The sequence below is a fragment of the Schistocerca cancellata genome, chromosome 9, assembly GCF_023864275.1.
Source record: "Schistocerca cancellata isolate TAMUIC-IGC-003103 chromosome 9, iqSchCanc2.1, whole genome shotgun sequence".
Lineage (NCBI taxonomy): Eukaryota > Metazoa > Arthropoda > Insecta > Orthoptera > Acrididae > Schistocerca > Schistocerca cancellata.
In genome coordinates, this window is record NC_064634.1 from 208729608 (window position 1) to 208747655 (window position 18048).

The following is an 18048-nucleotide window of genomic DNA, read 5'->3' on the forward strand; positions in this document are numbered from 1 at the left end:
TACGATTTTTACCCTCCACGCTGCCCTCCAATGCTAAATTTGTGATCCCTCGATGCCTCAGAACATGTCCTACCAACCGATCCCTTCTTCTAGTCAAGTTGTGCCACAAACTTCTCTTCTCCCCAATCCTATTCAATACCTCCTCATTAGTTACGTGATCTACCCACCTTATCTTCAGCATTCTTCTGTAGCACCACATTTCGAAAGCTTCTATTCTCTTCTTGTCCAAACTAGTTATCGTCCATGTCTCACTTCCATACATGGCTACACTCCATACAAATACTTTCAGAAACGACTTCCTGACACCTAAATCTATATTCTATGTTAACAAATTTCTCTTCTTGAGAAACGCTTTCCTTGCCATTGCCAGTCTACATTTTATATCCTCTCTACTTCGACCATCATCGGTTATTTTACTCCCTAAATAGCAAAACTCCTTTACTACTTTAAGTGTCTCATTTCCTAATCTAATTCTCTCGCCATCACCCGACTTAATTTGACTACATTCCATTATCCTCGTTTTGCTTTTGTTGATGTTCATCTTATATCCTCCTTTCAAGACACTGTCCATTCCGTTCAACTGCTCTTCCAAGTCCTTTGCTGTGTTGTCTATCAATCTCAATTTGCTGTTGGTATCCACAGTCGTTAACAATGACTCCGTGGTCAATAGCCATGCGTTGGGAACTCACGATATTATCGCGATCAAATGCGGTGGTAATCTTGAGTCTTTCCCAGCCTGCTCTCGACAGTCGCGCCGACGGCCAGTACACAGAATGACGACATACTGAAGTATACCATTTGCTAAAGAGGCAGTTTCGCCCTTCTTCCGTGCTAGCAGCAAAATGACTCAATTACCGAGATGATGATTGGTTTGTGGGGCGCTCAACTGCGCGGTCATCATGGCCCATACACAGTCCAATTTTATTACACAGTCCAATTTTATTACACAGTCCAATTTTATTACACAGTCCAATTTTATTACACAGTCCAATTTTATTACACAGTCCAATTTTATTACACAGTCCAATTTTATTACACAGTCCAATTTTATTACACAGTCCAATTTTATTACACAGTCCAATTTTATTACACAGTCCAATATAGCCACAATCACAAATGACGATGAAATGATGAGGACAACACAAACACCAGTTCCCATGCAGAGAAAATCCCCAACCCGGCCGGGAATCGAACCCGGGATCCCATGATCCAGAGGCAGCAATGCTAGCCCCTAAACTACGAGCTGCGGACCTCAATTACTGAATCTGTATAGCGTGCGCTATCGAGTGAACAGCTTATATTAATCTCCGCGCCCAGAGATGAAAAATAAATGATTTCTACTCATCTCGTTCTGTTGAAGTTTTAACAAACAGTTGTGAACGGATATTTATTTTAAATAATCGAATTCCAGCTGCCCTTGAAGAATGCTGTAGTATATCTTGTTGCGTTTCCTCGTTGCTCAGACGACTGGAAGTGAGTGAGGTGTGCGTGTCCGCAGGTGACCAACATGTACAACGAGCTGTGGCGGCGCACGCAGGTGCTGGAGACGCTGACCAAGGACTCCATGTCGCTGTCCAACGCGACGCGGCGCGAGTTGCAGGATGGACTGCGGTCCCTCAGCCGTCGGGGGGCCTTCCACGCCGACCGCGAGAAGCAGGACACCGTAGGTGAGTGCACTCGTTGCCGGTCGCTTTGGAAACAGATCGGCGATGTCTAAGCCCAGATGTGTGCATAATATTACCCAGAAGTCTGCGGAACTTTGGAGCTTTGTACGTGAAAGGTTTGAGCATAGGCATAAGCATGTGGTTAGAGAAAGTGGGGGGGGGGGGGGAGAGGGTCCTTTCTCACTACGTGGGAAAGGTTGGCTTCCGCGTTACAGTCCTGGTCCAGCTCTAGTTTTCAACTTGTCACGTTTCCAACTTGTCACGTGTGACCAACTTATCACATACTTTGATCACAAATTTCTTTCTCACGTTTCTTTCATATCAGATCTGTTGACATACACTCTGTGGTAAGTATCCCAACACTCACGCGGAGTGGTTACATTCACATAAGTGTCTATGTACAGAGATGTCTATGGTCGTGAGGTTCCCTCTGTTGCGAGAACAGCTACTCAAAATTTTGTTGTGCATTTCTTCCATTACTTTCCGTTGCACCGTAAGCGATGTACGTATAGCAAGTATCACTAGTCAATGAAAACTTTTTCCTTACAGATACGACATAAAATCCATACGACTCGTGTCTGCTGTGGCGCATAGTGGTAAAGGTAACGGGCCACTAGAGGCAAGGTCTTTCTTATTTGCACAAATTCAGCAAAGAAGCCTGACGAGTCTAGAAAATGTCAGTACAGTTCAGGCTCTCTCTGCCTCTGCTGACTTGCAAGACTGATGTGTCAAGACACAAATGAATTACTGACAATGTCTGCGAGAGGCCATTGACGGAAATTAATGGGGTAAGACGAACATTTGTGCCGGACCAGGATTCGAACCCGTGTCTCCTGGCCTGGGGGTTCGAATCCCGGTCCTGCACAAATTTTCAACTTTCTCTATTGATTTAAAACAATGTCCACTAGCAGTCAAAGTAAGTAATTCATTTGTGTCTTAATTAGCAGTGGCTGCTGGGTCATATTGATGTGTTAAACAAGGTTAACGTTATACTCGTATATTGTAGTTGAAGAAACAATACCGCGTGAATGAGTGTTTAGGTCTGCAGCGTAAATCCAAAAGTGCGGACAGCCATAGCACATTATCATTGATTGTAAAGTATCTCGAGTAGAAGCTGCAGTTGATGGAAGACGATTTTTTCGCTCAGAAAGAAAATCCTTGCTCACTTGAAAGTAGAGTATGAAAGTGGAGATTTGTTTCTGAAAGTGAGTGACAGCTGCCAGCCACAGCACGAATCGCCGATCCTCTTCTGCCTTTCGTGTAACCTTCAGGAGTTGCAACTTCGCTGTAGGCAACAGTATAGCCCGCGCACAGCCTCATGGAACAACCAAGCTCCAGTTGCGCGTTCTTTCATTCTTTTGCAGTTACATGAAATTTACACTTTTTTACTTTGTTACGCAGCATTATTTCAGCTTCATTTTCATGGAAATAAATGAAATTTCACCGTTCCCGCGATAACAGCGTATGCGCTAAGTCAATTATGGTAATTTACTGATACCTCTAAAATCAGAATAGCCAGTTACGGGGTATAGTTTCTTCAAACGACGACACCCGAATTCCTACATTGTTTGGACGGTGTTCGGGGTTATATTCAGAGTACTTTAGTATCAGGGACCCGTCGTCTCCGATGGCTCGTCACAGATTAATACACTGCGGTGATAACAGTCATGGGATACCTCCTAATATCCTATCGGTCCTCCTTTTGTCCGCCTTAGTAAATCAGCTCGACATGACATGGACCGAAGAAGTCTTTGGAAGCCCCTTGCAGAAATACTGGGTCATACTGCCTCTAGAGCCTTTAATATTAGCGAAAGTATTGCCGTTGCAGGATTCTGCGCACGAACTCACATCTCGATTACGTCCCATGTCCTGTGATCTGGGTTGCCAAATCATTCGCTCGAATTGTCCAGAGTGTTCTGCAAACCAAACGCGAACAACTGTGGCCCGGCGACATGTCATCCATAAAATTCCATTGTTGTTTGGGAACACGAAGTCCATGAATGGCTGCAAATGTCCTCCAAGTAGCCGAACATAACCATTTACAGTCAGCGATCGGTTCAGTTGGACCAGAAGACACAGCCCATTCCATGTAAATACAGCCCACACGATTATGGAGTCACCAACAACTTCCAACCTGTACTGGTGATAGCTTGGATCCATGGCTTCGTGGGGTCTGCGCCACACTCTAACCTAACCATCAACTCTTACCAAATGAAGTCGGGTGTCATCTACCCAAGTCACAGTTTTCCAATCGTCTAAGGTCCAACCGATATGGTCACAAGCCCAGGACCGGCGCTGCAAGCATTGTCGTGCTGTTAGCAAAGGCACTCGAATCGGTCGTCTGCTGCTATTGCCCGTTAACGCCACGTTTCGCAGCACTGCCGTAACGGACACGTTCGTTGTACGTCCCACATTGATTTCCGTGGTTACTTCGGGCAGTGCTGCTTATCCGTTAGCCCTGACAATTCTATGCAAACGCCGCTGCTCTCGGTCATTATGTGAAAGCCGTCGCCCACTGCGTTGACAATAGTGATAGGTACTGCCTGAAATTTGATATTCTCGGTACACTTTTGAGCCTGTGGACCTCTAAATATCGGATTCCCTAACATTTCCGAAATGGACTCTCCCACGCTTCTAGTTCCAACTACCACCATTCCGCGTTCAAAGAGTGTTAATCTCCGTCGTGCTGCCACAATAACGTCGAAAGCCTTCTTACATTAATCGCGGGTCGAAATGACAGCTCCGCCAATGCACTGCCTTTTATACCTTGTGTACGCGACACTACAGCCATCTGTATTTGTGCATATCGCTATCCCATGACTTCTGTCACCTCAGTGTGTAACTAACACTACTGGAAAAAAAAATCCGAGCAGTACCGAATGCAAGCTTGAGGCCGGAGTCTGAGTTCCCAAACAATCACAGAATACATACTGTCGATATTTCCACTGTTGTGTAGATATGTTCGGTGCAATACAGATACAAAGTTAAATGGCGGCAAGAAATTAGTCGAAATGAAAGTACTCCGTGACGAACCACCAGGAACCACGGGTGTCTCATACCCAAATACTTAAATATCCCTCACAACTTCCGAAACTTTTTTGAATGACTTCCTGATGCTTTCAGCGGTCATTCTCTTTATTTCACGTGCAGTTGTACAATTTCGGCCTTCGACCATTCTGAAGTATCTAAAACAGAAGCATTATACTGAATACATTGGCGACACTTGTGATGCTGACATAGGAACAAATTATATCTGTAGGCACACTAGGCACATTATAACTTACTCGATGGATGATTCTTTACCAGTGTATTATGCCATGTACGTCCTTGCTCCTATGACTGCATGTAATGGTCATAAAATACGAGGGCTATCCACAAAGTACATTACGTTTTGGAATTTAAAATAAAGTATTGGAAATTTTTTTTATTATATACAGATGAAAGCCACACTTAAATACTACTTTTCTACATAGTTGCCATTTAAATTAAGGCACTTATCGTAGCGATGGACGAGCTTGGAAATTCCTTCGTCGTAAAATTCGGCCGCCTGCGCCTTCAACCACGTGGTTACCTCTTCTTGAAGCTGTGCGTCGTCATCAAAACGCTGCATAGCCAATCACTTCTTCATTGCTGGGAATAAGTGTAAGTCGCTCGGTGCTAGGTCGGGACTGTACGGCGGATGAGGAAACAACTGCCACTTAAAATATTCGAGAACTTCACGAGTGGCATTTGCCGTGCGGGCCCGGGCGTTTTCGTGAATCAGCAAGATGTTTGAGCCCAACTTTCCCCTGCGCTTGTTTTGAATTGCTCTTCTGAGGTTGTGCTGAGTTGGCAACACCTTTGAGAGTTTATTGTAGTGCCTCTTTCCAGGAATTCCACAAAAATCACACCTTTTCTGTCCCAAAAGACAGTCGCCATCCCTTCCTTGCCGACATTGTCTGCATGCATTTCTTGGGTTTTTGGGGGGAATGTGTGTGCCCCCACTGCATTGACTGCAATTTTGTCTCGCAGTTCACATGCTTAACCCATGTTTCGTCACCAGTAACGATGCGATCGAGTAATAAGTCGCCATCTTCTCGTAAGCGTCCAAAAACGTTAACGCTGCAGCCATTCGCTGATTTTTGTGAATCTCTGTCAAGATTTTTGGTATCCATCTTGCACAAAACTTGTGGTAACCAAGCTTTTCGGTAATGATTTCGTGCAACAAACTTCGTGAAATTTGTGGAAAACTCATAGAGAGTACCGTTATTGTGAAATTACGGTTTTCACGGACCGCGACATCGACTTTTTCGACAAGTTCGGCAGTCACTATGCTGGGTCTTCCACTTCGCTCTTCGTCGTGAACGTTAGTTCAGCCATTTTTAAATTTTCTGACCCATTGACGTACTCCACCTTCAGTGATTATGTTGTCCCCATACACTTCACAAAGCTGCCGATAGATTTCTATCGGTGTACAGTTTTTTGCAGTCAGAAACCTTATTACAGCACGCACTTCACAGTTCGCGGCACTTTCAATTAACGCTGACATTTCAAACTGTAACAGTAACTCAACGGAGTACAGCACGAACCTCTCACTAGCACGGCAGTATGCCGACTGAGCGGCGGAATGCCATGACACCAAGACGGCCGCGCTAGCCCCGCCCCTAACGGACACAAACGAAAACGTAATGTACTTTGTGGAGAGCCCTCGTAAATCAGAAAGTTTAATCGCTATTTTAGGAGCAGTTTCTTGCAAAGCGCATATATAACAGCTCCGCCAATGCACTGCTATATATGTTCGATGTTTTAACGAACTTGACACTAAGAAGATTCTATTTTTATGAAACTCTTCAATTAACCTACGTGTTGTTCTCAATTATATTTAATTATTGTTCGTCATTGGTGTAAATATAACTATGTAATTTCTTTCAAATGGCTCTGAGCTCTATGGGACTTAACAGCTGCAGTCATCAGTCCCAGAACTACTTAAACCTAACTAACCTAAGGACATCACAAACATCCATGCCCGAGGCAGGATTCGAGCCTGCGACCGTAGCGGTCGCGCGGTTCCAGACTGAAGCGCCTAGAACCGCTCGGTCACAACAGGTTCTGTCGCTCTACCACAGCATCCCATAGTACATCGCACACGAAGTGCTATTCGTCCAACTCTACATACATGCATACATACATAATCCTTTACCATCAATCCTACTTACATACAACTAACACTGTACACTGTTAACATAAAGGCCGAAGAGACGAAAGAGTATTTAATCGTATAAACTCCGCCCGAACAGTCCATGAAGGCACAACGGTACTGACCAGCCGCCGTGTCATCCATACCGTGAATTAATGAAAACTTTTTCTTTATAAACACGACGTGTACCTCATGTGACAAACATCTGAAGTGGTTTACAGTGAGAATATTAATGGGCCACCGGAGGCAAGGATTCCAAGTTTTTGGGCACTCAGCAAGGAATCCTGATGATCCTAGAAATAATGGTTATTAGAGTTCAGATTCGTCCCCTTCTGCATGCACGTGATAAAAATCATCTCTTTAAGGGGAGCCGGAACGATGCATCTCCTCCATGTTAATTTTAGCACATAGAAGGAACATTTTTTCTAAAACCATTAAACATATTGCTCTGAAATTTGGACTACATGTTCAGTGAATATTTCTCTAGAAAGTTATACTGCCATGTTAAGAAATATTTATTTGTTTTTGTTTTACAATTTTTTTAACAGATGCTTATTTTTTCTCTAAAATTTTGCACTTTTTCTTCTATAACTCTTGAATTATACAATTTTTTTTTACAATTTGTTATAAAAATGAAGGAAAAGTAGTAAACAATATTGTGTATAAATTTCATTGATATACTGTTAGCAGTTTTTGAGAAAATGTTCCTCAAAGATGAAAATTTTAAAGTTACGGGAAACGACTTCCAAAGTTTTTTAAGCTAGATAAGGCGCAAGTAGCTTCATTCATTCTCTTAACAGAAAGAGAATAACTTCGTGGCGACAAATACTGGAGGATTGTGTAAAGAAAAAATAGTTGCTGATATCAGCGCAAATCTTTACCGTCGAGGTAGCCATGTCACCAATTTCTGTAATGCGAGTTTGTTGGTGCCACCTGGAAGGTGCTAAATAACAACGGCTTCAATCGTTGAAATAATTCAACTTCACGTACGAAATTAATATGCAATTTTAAAAACGTTATGAGTATTTTGGTACCTGATAAATACAACAGTACTCAATTTCCAGATATGAGAGAATAGATATTGCCTGTCTATAACGCAGTGTTCATCACACCAACGAGAAATTACTGTCTCGTGTGCAGCACAGAGGCTACCAGGTTATGCCTCTTTCCAACGTTTCTCCAGATACTTCTGGGAGATAAAAGCAGACACAGCTCAAGCCACCCAATGTCTGCTATCTCCTTCACCACAGGTTTATGCATTTGACAACAGGCTTGCTTTGCAACTACGAAAACTTCCTTCAATGCCCTCGAGAGACGACTGCCAAACACACACGTTAGCACTGTGAAAACAGCGCCCTACGAACGAAGAAAAATGAGACGCAAATGTAAAATAAAATGAGCAGGGAACTTTTCTTGCGACAGACCTGACCTAAACAGAACAGAATACCATGATACTAAATATTCCACAGTCAAACTTTAATGAGTATACAATGTCGCGTATACACCTCAAGAAAAATGGGTTGTAAAAAGCAGGGCCATTATGGTCACTTAACGCCAACATTCTCTCCGCTGTGCTGCCATATCCTGCTAAACTGGAAAAATCAGCCTGATAGTTTAGATTCCCTATCCTATGGCATAGGCTTCAGCTTTCATTTCCTAGGAGGCAGTCGTGATTAACCTCAGACTTTTGCCACGTAACAGTTAACATGGTCACACTTACTATTAAAAAATAAGGACGCGCGCGCGAGTGTGTGAAGTTTCCAATTATAAGGGGCTATTCAGAAAGTAAGGAACCATCGTTCGCGAAATAGAAACCACAATGAAAATGTTGGGTCTTGCCAACTGGTCACGTATAGGGTGCCTAAGGGATGCTGCGCCCTCGGAATGCTTTACGACAATTCAAGTAAATAACATTAGCAGTTTTATTTCAATAAAGCAGATTGACAATACTTGTATTTACAAAGGTGTCGCAAGCGATGGGCGACATGCAACCAACTCAAGAGTTCATGCATAGTTGTCACACACTGTGTCAATCACTAACAACAGTATTCGTAGCACACATTGCTAGACCGCGCTAATGCTGTCTACTGATGTCCGGCCGAGGATGTCAGGAGCGGCGCTTACATTCACTTCTTGAAGAGCTCGCTCCTGGTGCGGTGCGGTCCTTGTCAGCGGGCTAGTGGCTGACGTTTCCTCACCACCTTCTCTGGTACTGTGTTCTTCCTCTTCGTTCCGGCGCTTGTGGTTAGCCAGAACAGAAATCCCATGTAGCTTTGCACAGATGTGTTGGGAGTGTCTCTACGCCCAGAGCTTCACGTAGCTCTTCTCAGTTCTCAGCGCACAGTGAGCGCGTAAAGATGCCTAGAAAATTGTGCCTACCGCCAAGTATGAATGCCACGAACAATGCTACAGAAAAATTCATGCCCCAAATATAATCATCATTCCCTTTTCTACTAAAATAAACGGCGTGTCGCTATCATAACATAGAATATTGACCTCCGAAAAATATTCTGCTTCTTCCTTTTCCTCTTGTGTCAATTTTCAGTGAAACTCAGTCTAAGCTTTGTATATTGCCTTGAAATGATTCCATTAATGTGAACACGTTTGTGCTACCAAGGATCGAACCCTTGTCCTTTGTGCAGCAATTATGACACACAGACCACGAAGATAACAGGTTTCTAAATGTAGACGAAATACAAAATACAACCGCCATCTATAATTCATGTTTTTCTGCGATGCCAAATTGTGAACTAATCAATGGAGAGAGACGTTGCACATGTTGACTACGGAATATATGAAAACGATGTTAACTCAAATGATGAGTCAGGTAATCAATGTACAACTCATCGGTATGTCCTACAGGTTCGCTGCAGGAGTCTATGGATGTGCTGGCTGGCATCGTGCACCGGCGGATGTCTGAACTCGGCCGCAAGCTCGACTCGAGCTTCCAGATGCTGATGCTGGCGCAGAACTTGTTCCTTGAGAGCTGCCACAGGCTGCAGCTGGAAGAGCCGCAACTGGAGGCCAAGCTGACGGCTGTTCTGGGGAGAATTCTCGACACGCTTCACAATAAGTAAGCATGTGGGTCATTATGGTGACGACGGAGGACGACGATTACTGTAGTACCTAGGCGACTCTTGGTATGCAGGTAACGGCCATGAATGGGATACTGCACTTTGCATGCGTTGCTATAGTAACGTTATTGGCAGAGTTTGTAAGGAGGCATAATGTCTGAAGGACAGTGGAAAAACCATGAACCACGAAAGGTTACTGTAAATTACGTCGACGAAAAAAAGTACTCTATGGCGCGGTTCACATTTAGATGATACGATATGCGATGTGACTCGCCGCACGACAAACGACAAGACAGCGAAAACCACGTTATCTTTTTTTTTTTCAATTAGAATGACGATCAGTTCTGAACAGTACGTTACTGTGGCTTATTATTTGAAAGCTCCAAAAACTGAAAAGAAAATGAAGTACCGAGTGCACCCATACAATGCTATAAAAATATCAAACTTATTCGGATGTTTCTCGTGAGGCATCTCACCATGAAAAATTTCACGAATTCCACAGAAGGAGCCCAGACAGTTTCCACATTTTGGAGCGGCCAGTATCAGCTACTCTGATAAATCAGGGTATAAATATTTAACTCGTCATTTCTCCTGTTGTGGAGCTACTCATCACAAAAAACGAAGCTGGTGAAAGTATGTAAATGGCGTAAAATCGCCAGCACGAATAGTTTATTCTTTTTTTATAAGGCCACCTATTTCGGTATTTTACTCAGAGTGATGCATATTTAAATAATGCTTATAAATTAATAAACCTCGGATAGTACTTATACAACTGTTCGGTTTCCCAAAGCAGTCCATGATTCAGCTTGAGAAATATTCAGAACAAACTTTGCTGGATACGAAGTGAGATCAGTCACCATGAATGGTGTAGCATGGGTGGTGTACTCTGCGTAGGGGTAGAGAATGTATTTGAAAAAGTGGAAGAAGCCCATGATAAGAAAAATCCAATGTGTCCTTGTCTCCGTCAAGCTGCTAATTCAGAAGTAACATAACTTCAGCTTTCAGATGTCATTTATGCCTATCACAAAGTTTCTTGAAATTAGGGAGCGTAGACCAGAAAGCATCCAGTGAGCATTATCAGTTGATGGCTCCCAGTATGTTTTCCTTTTCAGTAAGTTTTTTTTTCATTTCTAGCTTCGGCAATATAAGAAAAACAGAAACACGAGTCAAGTTTCACAATCTGCATAGCAGGCGTCAATAGGATCTCGTGCAGCGCATAGCTGTCAACCTCGTCGCAGAAAAGCTCCGACATATCTCAAGCATTTTCTCGAGAACGGAAAAAAGTATTTCTCTTCTTCCACAATTTCGATATTTTGTGCAAACCAATATAAGACCTAAAACCCACGAAACGTAAACTAACCAGTGACTACACTGTCTGCTGCAGGCTTTTCAAAACACGCACAGTGGTTTCCTTACTTGCGAAGTATCACAATAATGATGTGCAATAACGGTAAGTGCAAGCTGCGGAACAACCCACGTTTTTCTTTTTTAAAGGAACAGTTTCCTCAAAATTTAATGAGAAAGACTGCGTGGATTAAAACAAGCACGAATCTCAAAACAGTATTGCCTCAGTGTGAACCGCGCCTACGGGAAAGTGTTACGCTATCTGGTCACACCAATCTGATCTTACCGTCGATTACTGTTATGTCACTTTAATTCCAGTATTTGGCCTACTTTTATTTGTAAAAAGAATAAAAACTCTAAAAGGAAGAAAGTGAAACTGGAGGGAATAATGGAAAAAGCAAAGCGGCTCGTCTGGCCTCTGAGACCGCGTTTGGTAATTTCCAAGAATGATTGCCTATCGAAGTTGCGGTGTCCAAACTATACATATCGAACGTGCGATCGTAAATCGATCATGCGACTCTGGTGGCGGGCGTTATGAGTATGTTTACGGTTGTCGCTACAGAAACGACAAAAGAAGAGCGTTGCAAAAATACTTGTAATTGCAAAAGAGACAACCTACCTTACTCTTCGTCGGTGTTGGGATCATGTGAAAGTCCATTACGGTGGTCTGGATGGATAATTTGGAAGAGTCGAACCATGTATTCTTCCTGATACTCGTTCGTTTTCCGCACTGTCCGCAATGAAATTGTAAACGGTATTTCAGCATCGAAACTGTTCTTACGAAGTTTTACACACTTCGAACCACCACAGTCTACATAGTCCATTCCTCGTCCGGTGGTACTCCACATTTGCAACAAAAAGTCGAACTATTTTCTGCGCTGGATAAACATGGAATTAGATTTTTCCATGTGAGGGAATCCACCGAAGAAACGTCAAGAACACCAGACATCCCACTCACTAACGACATAAATCGTCTGGGATTCCCTAGCAACTCACAAATAATTAGCGGAGATATGTAAATTAGAGCAACTAAGCGAACGACGGAAAGTAGAGAAAAATGACGATCACAAACAATTGGTCACAACGCCCGTCACCAGAGTCACATGATCGATATACGATCTCAAATTCGATATGTATCGTTTGGACACCGCAACTTCGATAGGCAATCATTCTTGGAAATTGCCGAAGAATGGGCTACAGCCCGTCGGCTTTGACCAATGACATCAGAATCTGCAAAGATGATCTATTACACAGATTTAACAGCTCAGACGAGTGCTCATAAAGCAATGCAGGGGAAAACCACAGACTATAGATAATACGCCGGCCGTGTGGCCGTGCGGTTAAAGGCGCTTCAGTCTGGACCCGCGTGATCGCTACGGTCGCAGGTTCGAATCCTGCCTCGGGCATGGATGTGTGTGATGTCCTTAGGTTAGTTAGGTTTAATTAGTTCTAAGTTCTAGGCGACTGATGACCTCAGAAGTTAAGTCGCATAGTGCTCAGAGCCATTTGAACCATTTTATAGATAATACAGACAGCGCGTGCACCAATCTCTGCCCTGCTGACCTTAGAAACCAACATCTATTTCACGTGACTCGGGGCAGTAAGCTAATTCGTAGCAAGCCGAATCTGTCACTAGGCGCTATGCGAAGTGGCGTGACAACTTTTCTCATTTATATCTGAAATCAAGCACAGATATTAACAATAAAATGGCTTGATGTATGGCTATTATACGTTATATGCCAGTACAATTAAACTAATTTTTTCGAAATGCCTAATATTAATGCGATCGTTATCGTTGTTTCACGTGGTCATTTGAAAATTATTGACAGTTCTTTTCATAAACGATAGAATTACGGTTATTTAGTGAATGCCTGTTTTTGTTGCACTGCTAGTCTTAATTCACCGCTTCCACAGGAGCAGAAAACGAACTATCGGTTTGGCAGGCAGTATTAGTTCTCTGACGATTCCTCAACAGTATGTGCAAAATATTTTATTACGCTTTTATAAAAAATGAAATCCGTTTATAGCAATAATCTCCATTTTTCCCATAATAATGGTTTAAGGGTTCAAATGGCTCTAAGCACTATGGGACTTAACATCTGAGGTCATCAGTCCCCTAGACTTAGAACTACTTAAACCTAACTAACCTAAGGACATCACACACATCCATGCCCGAGGCAGGATTCGAACCTGCGACCGTAGCAGCAGCGCGGTTCCGGACTGAAGCGCCTATAGCCGCTTCACCACAGCGGCCGGCCAATAATGGTTTATATTTTATGACTTTTGCTTAATCCCGCACGGATACAAAAACAATGGACATAATATATTAGAAAATATTTTAGAGAATTCCTGTAGTGAGTTAGATATTAATGTTCTGTCATTTTAAAACGTTAGCTTTTCACTGAGTTTTATATCCAAGGACCAACAAACATACATTCTAACTTTCAACTCATGGAAATATCTTTGCAAATATTTCGAAGTAGTTCAGTTCCACTTCTGAGATACTCGTCAATTTACCTAATCTGCGGGATACAACACAAGACTTATCGGAGTATATGTAAAGATAATTTTCTGCTTTTGATCAAAGTACAACATTTGATCCATAACAAAAACGTCATAAACTGTGCACTATAACTGCATAATGGCATACTCGGCTTCGCGCCCCGCGTCACGTGACTTAGATGTCTGTTTAAGTAAAATGACGTCATCTGCAGTCTACGTTATGTACGGTCTATGGAGAAAACAGATGGTAGACGCATATCACGTCCATTAATATTTCGAACATAATGTTAAATATATCGCTTGCTTGAGTCCTAGCACTTCTATAAGAAACGCAGAAAAGAAAAAAAAGTGATAGAAGTAACGTCATCATGGAGTACCTCAGTACACTTATACAGGATGAGTCATACGGAAAGGTACAGGGTTTGAGGGGTGATAGCGTGATTCTGAACAAAAAACTTCATATGGACATATGCCCTACTGCAAATGGTTTCCGAGATAGAACGTATGTAATAATACTTTGTTACTTATTTTCTGTTATTCGAACATCGTTATTGTACACAACGTACGACGTTAGTTTAGAGGAAGCTGGAACGAACAGTTTGATACAGGACACTTGTGTTACATCAGGTCGGTAAACTACTTCAAATTGGGCTACAAGGAGTACCTAAGCTACAGTGCATGCGCGTCGCGCCAGGTTTTTACTATCCTCGCGCTGCCTTTAGGCAATCACTTAAGTCCTAGAGAAACATGAATCGGTCCTGTTTTTGCAGGAAACTGTAATTTTGTACCGCGACATGTTTTTGCTGGAGGGTGCTGGTTTCAAGTGATTCAAGAAATGACAGAAAAGTTATATTACATGCGTTCTATCTCGGAAACCATTGGGAACGTTGCATTTGCCCATATGTAGTTCCTTTTATTCAGAATCACTAATGTCGTCATCCCTCAATGCATGTACCTTTCCTCCTGACTCACCCTGTATATGAGTTGCACCCCAAACCTCAGTCTGTGTGTATAGGTTTAACTGCAGTATGGTATAAAAATTTAACGTACGTCGATTTCTTATATAGGTCAACTGAAGAACAGAATACTAGTGCTAACAAAAACGAAGAAATCGACGTACATAACATCGGCACTCTGTACCTCAGCCTCACTTATTGTGTAACTAAGTGCCAAAACTATCACCACAGCATAACTGTAATAATGGTGCTTCTTCTTTATGTAAGTACAGATACATTTTCGTCAAATACTGCCTTACCATTTACAACTGTCCCACTTGTATCTGTGTATTCACAAGCAAATAATTTTTTTTGTATTTATACAGTGATCTCCAACAGTATAAACATGTACATGAATGTATAAACACCTGAGGATGCGCGCAAGCTCGAAACCGGTCGTGTGACAAATAAATAACCTTTTATTGTGACTGGTAGCGGATATTCTTCTACACCCAATAAAGGAACAGTCACGGAGTTAGACATCATCCACTGTTGATAAAATTCAGATTCAAATATTTCCGGCGACATCAAACTTTTTTCTTTAAAAGCAAGTAAACCTCTTTGCAGAGACTGTAGACATTTCTTGATAATTTTATTTCTTTCTCCTCATACAACATGAACCATGTAACGTAAGTAATGATTATTCGCGGCATACATCACATCACATCCGTCTTGAGTAACAGCACGACAGACACTGTCTCTATACAACTCAAAATTACGCGACATCTCACTTCGTTTTTTTCCAAAATCGTCGCGGTTGAGAGTCGACGCGCGCTTATTCCCTGTGGCCATCGACTGGATGGCAAAGGCAACCAGCTACTCTCACGGCTGACTAGGTGAATGGATGAATGGGTTGGTGAAGACTGCCTTCGTCGGCAACTCCTGCTTCGCTCATCGAACAGACACCGGATAAACGAACAAATTACGATGTACAAATAAGAAAATTTTTAATAGCTACACTTATCTGTTACGGTCTGAGTATGCTTTGCGCTGACCACGAAAGCTACTGAAGAATCTTCTTGTTACATTACAACCGTCAAAACAAGTTCTCATCGCTCCTCTGTAGAACTTTCACAGTAACTGGTGACTCGAAATCTACGCCCAAACTCTGCAAAGCCACTCTGAAGTGCACGACAGAGGATACTTCCCATTGTACCACGTATTGTTTATTTATTTATTTATGCATTTCTTTTACCTAACAAGATTAGGGCCTTCAGTCCCTCTCTTACACCTAACCAGATATACTCAGATTGAACGAATTTCAGTTTGTACAGAACATTATGGACATACCACGTTATACAGTATTAATGTTAAAGAAAAAAATAGAGATTATAACATTAATACAAGGATAATTATAACAACCAAAAAATATAACAATCAAGAATAATAATAAAATAATAACAATAGTAATGACTATGTATATGAAAGTATTGAAAGTCTCTTCGGGTTTGCTGCCGGATCCTAAAATCACCTTGACTTGATATTTCGGCGATCCAACTGTTCGCCATCTTCAGGAAATGCTGCTTCTGCTGATGAGTCCCGCTGAGAACTGACGCAAGATTGCAATTCGACGTCCTATATACGCCACCGTTCAGTACACGGCGCATGCGCCGCCTATCACGGTTTCTGGCTTCCAAAACAGGGAGGTGGCGCCGCCCTTAGTGAAACACTGCTGGCAACGATATATCGCAATCAAGGCCGCATCGAAGAACGTTCAGTTTTGATGCGAGATAATACAGGATTCCACGTTTTGCTAAGAGGAAACCCATTGTCCCTGTTGATTAAATTATCAGCCAACCTAATTTCAATCGCCTCTTTATACACACTATTCCAAAAACCGGAAATGTTGGCAATATGAAAGTAAACATATTTTTCTTTTATGAATGTCAGTCCTATTGCTAGTTGGGAATTTTCTCGTTATGTTCTTGCAGCTTGTGAGTTATTCACATCGAGCAGAGAGACAAGACGACAGAATAGGGTGAAAGAGAGATAGAAGAGGTAGCTAGGTTAGAGGAAGAGAAATAGATTGGTAAAATTCGAAGCTATGATGGAGAGGAGAAAGAAAGAGATGAGAGGGGCACAACAATGGTGGCTATACGGTCCCTAATATGTAAGTTTTGAGTTCCCTCTTGAATGTTGAGTGGTTCTGGATAAGACGCAGATCACAGGGGAGCGCGTTCCATAGCCGTATGGCTGAGATGGAGAATGACGCGGAGAAAGATTTTGTGTTATGTAAAGGTACAGCCAAGATGCTAGTCGTATCCGATCTGGTATTACGGTTGTGGAATGATGATAGATGTTTAATGTGAGAAGATAAGTATTTGGGGCACCAGTGACTAAGAAATCGATGAAGTAAGCACATCGTGCGGAGATCGCGTACCTTATGTGGGCGTATCCAAACTAGCTGGGAGTATGAAGGACTGATATGATCTTACAACCGTATATTGCACACTTATCTAATGCAAGCATTCATCACTAGCTCGAGGCATCTCGAATTTTCACTATTTGTGCCGTGTTGAACTACATCGCAGCAGTAATGATTAGGCAAGACTAGTATTTGGACTAATTTTTGTTTAACATGGGTTGGAAATATTTTTAAATTTTTGGATTGCATGTAGGGAGCAGAGCGATTTCCGGCAAGCTGTGGCTGTTTTTTCTTCCCAGTTTTGGTGCTCATCCATGATTATTCCAAGGTCTTTTACTGTTTTATGGTATGTTAGTTGGGTAGCACTGAGGAGTATTTGAGGGACTGTTTCGCGAAAGTACCGGCTGATTAACTTTGGATGAGATATAAGAATGACCTGGGATTTCCTGGGGTTTAGTTTCAGACCTAGGTTCTGTGCCCATCGAGAAACAGAGCAAAGATCTGCGTTCATACTTTCTTCTGTGTCAGCAATGTTCTTGGGGCTTGCACTTATGTACAGTTGGATGTCGTCGGCATATAGATTAGGGGTCTCCAAACGTTTTAATGTGCGGGCCACATTGATTCCCCCACAAAGTCATAAGGGCCAAGACCTACCTAATGGGATTAAAGAACCCTAGCACTCCATGATCACCGTAATGTAAGGCTAAAGGAAAGATGAAATCGCAAAAATATAAGGTTGTGGGAATTATTTAATTACATAATTTTGACCGAATTTCTGGCATACTTTATTCTGGCGAATTTCACCGACAAAAAATATGTCACTGTACATTCTTCACGAAAGCGTCCTACAAAGTTAACGAAATCTCAAAATCATTGTTAGCAACACTATTACTATCAGACGTAACAGAGGTAGAGTATGTCAACGCAT

General features: G+C 42.2%; 2 protein-coding genes across 3 annotated transcripts in view; one reads left to right on the forward strand and one right to left on the reverse strand.

Moving 5' to 3' along the window:
- The window catches only part of LOC126101142 (Golgi-associated PDZ and coiled-coil motif-containing protein-like), a 482442-nt gene that overhangs the window by 416219 nt on the left and 48175 nt on the right, over window positions 1–18048 (reverse strand). The gene's annotated exons all lie outside the window — the stretch shown is intronic.
- LOC126101140 (uncharacterized) overlaps window positions 1–18048 on the forward strand; it is a 234046-nt gene that overhangs the window by 207605 nt on the left and 8393 nt on the right. The window contains exons 6-7 of the mRNA XM_049911826.1: window positions 1499–1667; window positions 9703–9913. Of these exons, the coding sequence (XP_049767783.1) occupies window positions 1499–1667; window positions 9703–9913 (380 nt within the window). The remainder of the gene's footprint in view (window positions 1–1498; window positions 1668–9702; window positions 9914–18048) is intronic.